General features: G+C 30.3%; 1 protein-coding gene across 1 annotated transcript; it reads right to left on the bottom strand.

Annotated features, from left to right (window-relative positions):
• Positions 1-606: 606 nt before the first annotated feature.
• On the bottom strand, positions 607-1,416 carry LOC121763842 (FCS-Like Zinc finger 3-like). Its single transcript, XM_042159930.1, has 2 exons — positions 1,192-1,416; positions 607-1,091 (listed from the first exon to the last, which is right to left on the bottom strand). The coding sequence occupies exons 1-2, from the start codon at positions 1,305-1,307 to the stop codon at positions 911-913; spliced, it is 297 nt and encodes a 98-aa protein (XP_042015864.1). The 5' UTR covers positions 1,308-1,416; the 3' UTR covers positions 607-910.
• Between the last annotated feature and the right edge of the window lie 1,471 nt (positions 1,417-2,887).

Below are 2,887 nucleotides of genomic sequence, written 5' to 3' on the forward strand. Positions count from 1 at the left end.
TCATGTACTAAATAAATGGACGTAAATGAATCATTAAATAACTCATTTTATTGTAACATGTTCATTTCGTGAACGAAGTAAATGTATCTAACCGCTCAGTTCATGAATGAAGTAAATGTATCTAACCATTTTAAATTTTAGTAAAAGAGTATTAATGCAAGGGAACCGAAAACTTTGCGTGCATTATTACATCATTCTAATTACCCACAATTATTTTCATAATATGTAGTGTTATGTAAAAGGGTGTTTAATACTACTCACTGTATCATTTTCTTAAATCAAGTATAAAAAAGTTAACTCTCCAAATAATAATAATAATAGCTTTAGGTACCAAGCTATGCCAAAACTTCATATTGAAATGATAAACCATAACAAGTAAAGTAATTTTAAAATCCAATTTGCTCTTTTTTACCGATAAATTCCATACTTAAATGGCAAAAAATATGACCTTTTTCATTGATCTCTGTGAATTAGTATATCGACGAGATTAAATCCTTTTGGCAGATTAATTAATCAATCAAAATATATATTGAGTGAGAGAAAATTCATTAAATTAATAAAGTTTTGTAAGTATTTCGTAGAATCCATTTGCAGCGCCTTTGAGCATAGAGAAATCAAAACCTAATTTGATTTACGAAAAAAGTGAATAAACATTACAGAAATGACAAAATTAAAATTAAAATTAAAATTAAAATCAAAATTGTAACAACAGGATCTTCTCTCCTCCTTTTTCCTTTACAGATCAAACTCCACTGTAATTCCTTTCATGATCAGGAATCAAACACCAGTGTAATTCCATTCATGATCAGGAATTTGGAGAAAATATCAAACTTTTCCCATACGACTCTCCTTTATTTTCATTTTGCATTTGGAGATCTGAATCTTGGTATGTATTTATAAAATCTCGGGTTTAGGCTACAGCAACGGTTCCTGTTCGCACGGCTTTATCGGTGTCGGATTCCGTGGTTGAATCCTTGCTCTGTCTAGCGGCGTTAGATCTCTTCGAAGAGATTTTCCATCTCTTCTCCTTTGCCTCGTCCATCTCAATCTGTTCTTGCCGGCATTCCTGGCTACAGAAAGGTGCGTTTCCTCTGCAGATCGGAACAATCGGAAAATTAGGTGAATAAATTGACCTAGAAATTGAAGGAAAGCGAGATCTAATTTTATCAAAATTGAGGAATTTCAACCGACCTGTACATGTAGATGTCACTGTTGTGGCTGAGATGCTTCTGGCAGAGAAAGCAGGAATCGAGGAAATGAGGCTGGTAGTATTCTCCTCCGGCGAAGTGAGAAGCGGACGGCCTCATATTTGTTTTTTTAGTTGTACGGCGTTGGTGCGGCGGAGGAATTGGTGGTTCAAGGGCGGGGCGGCGGTGGCGTTAATTTTTGGGGGAGAATTGTGGGAGGAGAGATGGTGTGGAGTGTTAGTGGTTTTATATAGTGAAATGAGAGGGCAAAGCTTGAGTGCTTTCTGGACCACATGCACCAGTTAGTACAGCTAACCGAATCTACTTAAAATAATCATTTTTTAGCAAAATTGAGTGAAAATAAAATAAAATAAAATAAAATAAAATAAAATAAAATAAAATAAAATAAAATAAAATAAAATAAAATAAAATAAACTAAAATAAAAACCATTTTAAATGCGATAGAGCACCACCACAGTTGTTTATGAATAGAGTATACGTTTTAAATTTTAATTTAGCCAAATTATTGTATTTAGAGAAAATACTAACAATAAAATTATGTTATTAGTATTGCAAAATTTGCTATTTTAGAAACAACTACAAAATATACTTACTACTATAAATTTTATTATTTCTATTTTTTTTACACTTAACATATACTAGTAATAATAGTTCCACATAAAATTTGTATTGTCCATAAAAAAACACTGGAATATGAGGTTGGACCACTGGAATATGATTAATTAATTTTTTAAGAAATTTTAAAAACCAGTGGCAGTTTCAGCAAATCCAAGGGCCTGAATCCTGTGGCAGAGAATTAGTACAATGCATTGCATCTGTCGGACAAAAATGGTTTTCAAGTAAATAAAATAAGCAACTTGTACTTGGTTTTCAAGTAAATAAAGTAAGCAACTTGTACTTTCTACTTTATAGCACTGTCGGGGGCTGACGGAGAATTTTTTTTAAAATAACTTGTTTTGGTCGTTTTTAAAATGAGATCATCCTTAAATAACAAAACTTTTTTGTCTTTTTAATGGGACGTGTCTCATTCTCTATAACGATATTTTAATCACTTTTTCTTTATGAATCTCTTATTTTTACCAATTATACATTAAAATTTAAAACGCAAACCATTTCAAAATTAGTCTATTTTTAGAGGATAAAAATATAAATAATAGTATTCAAATGCAAAAAATTCACATTTAACTTTAGAAGCGGAATAGCACTTAAATCAAATTTTAAACAATTCTAGCAACTCAAACTCATCTTAAACTCAAATTAAATAGTCCAGAGCCTTTGTCCTAGTGGCAAGGAGCTTATACATTATTGTATGAAGTGCCGAGTTCGAGCTCTCTTGACATCAATTGTAATTTCCTCCTTTCTATAGGAGTTTATTTGTAATTTCCAATTTCCTCCTTCATATAGGAGTTTATTTTGAAAAAAATAAAAAATAAACTCAAAATAAAAAATAAACTCAACATAAAAAATAAACTCAAATTAAATAGGTAAACTGAACCGATTTAGTTAATACTACTCTGTATCACAAAAATTTAACAATGCAGAGCGCATAGTATATTTTTGCATATTTTCAATTTTATAATATAATGAATTGTTAAAAATAGTAAATTTTACTTTATTGAATTAGAAGTAAAATGAAAATTGAAGAAAATTGAACATGTGTAATACTAATACTACTAGTT

The sequence above is a fragment of the Salvia splendens genome, chromosome 14 (genome assembly GCF_004379255.2).
Source record: "Salvia splendens isolate huo1 chromosome 14, SspV2, whole genome shotgun sequence".
Taxonomy (NCBI): domain Eukaryota; kingdom Viridiplantae; phylum Streptophyta; class Magnoliopsida; order Lamiales; family Lamiaceae; genus Salvia; species Salvia splendens.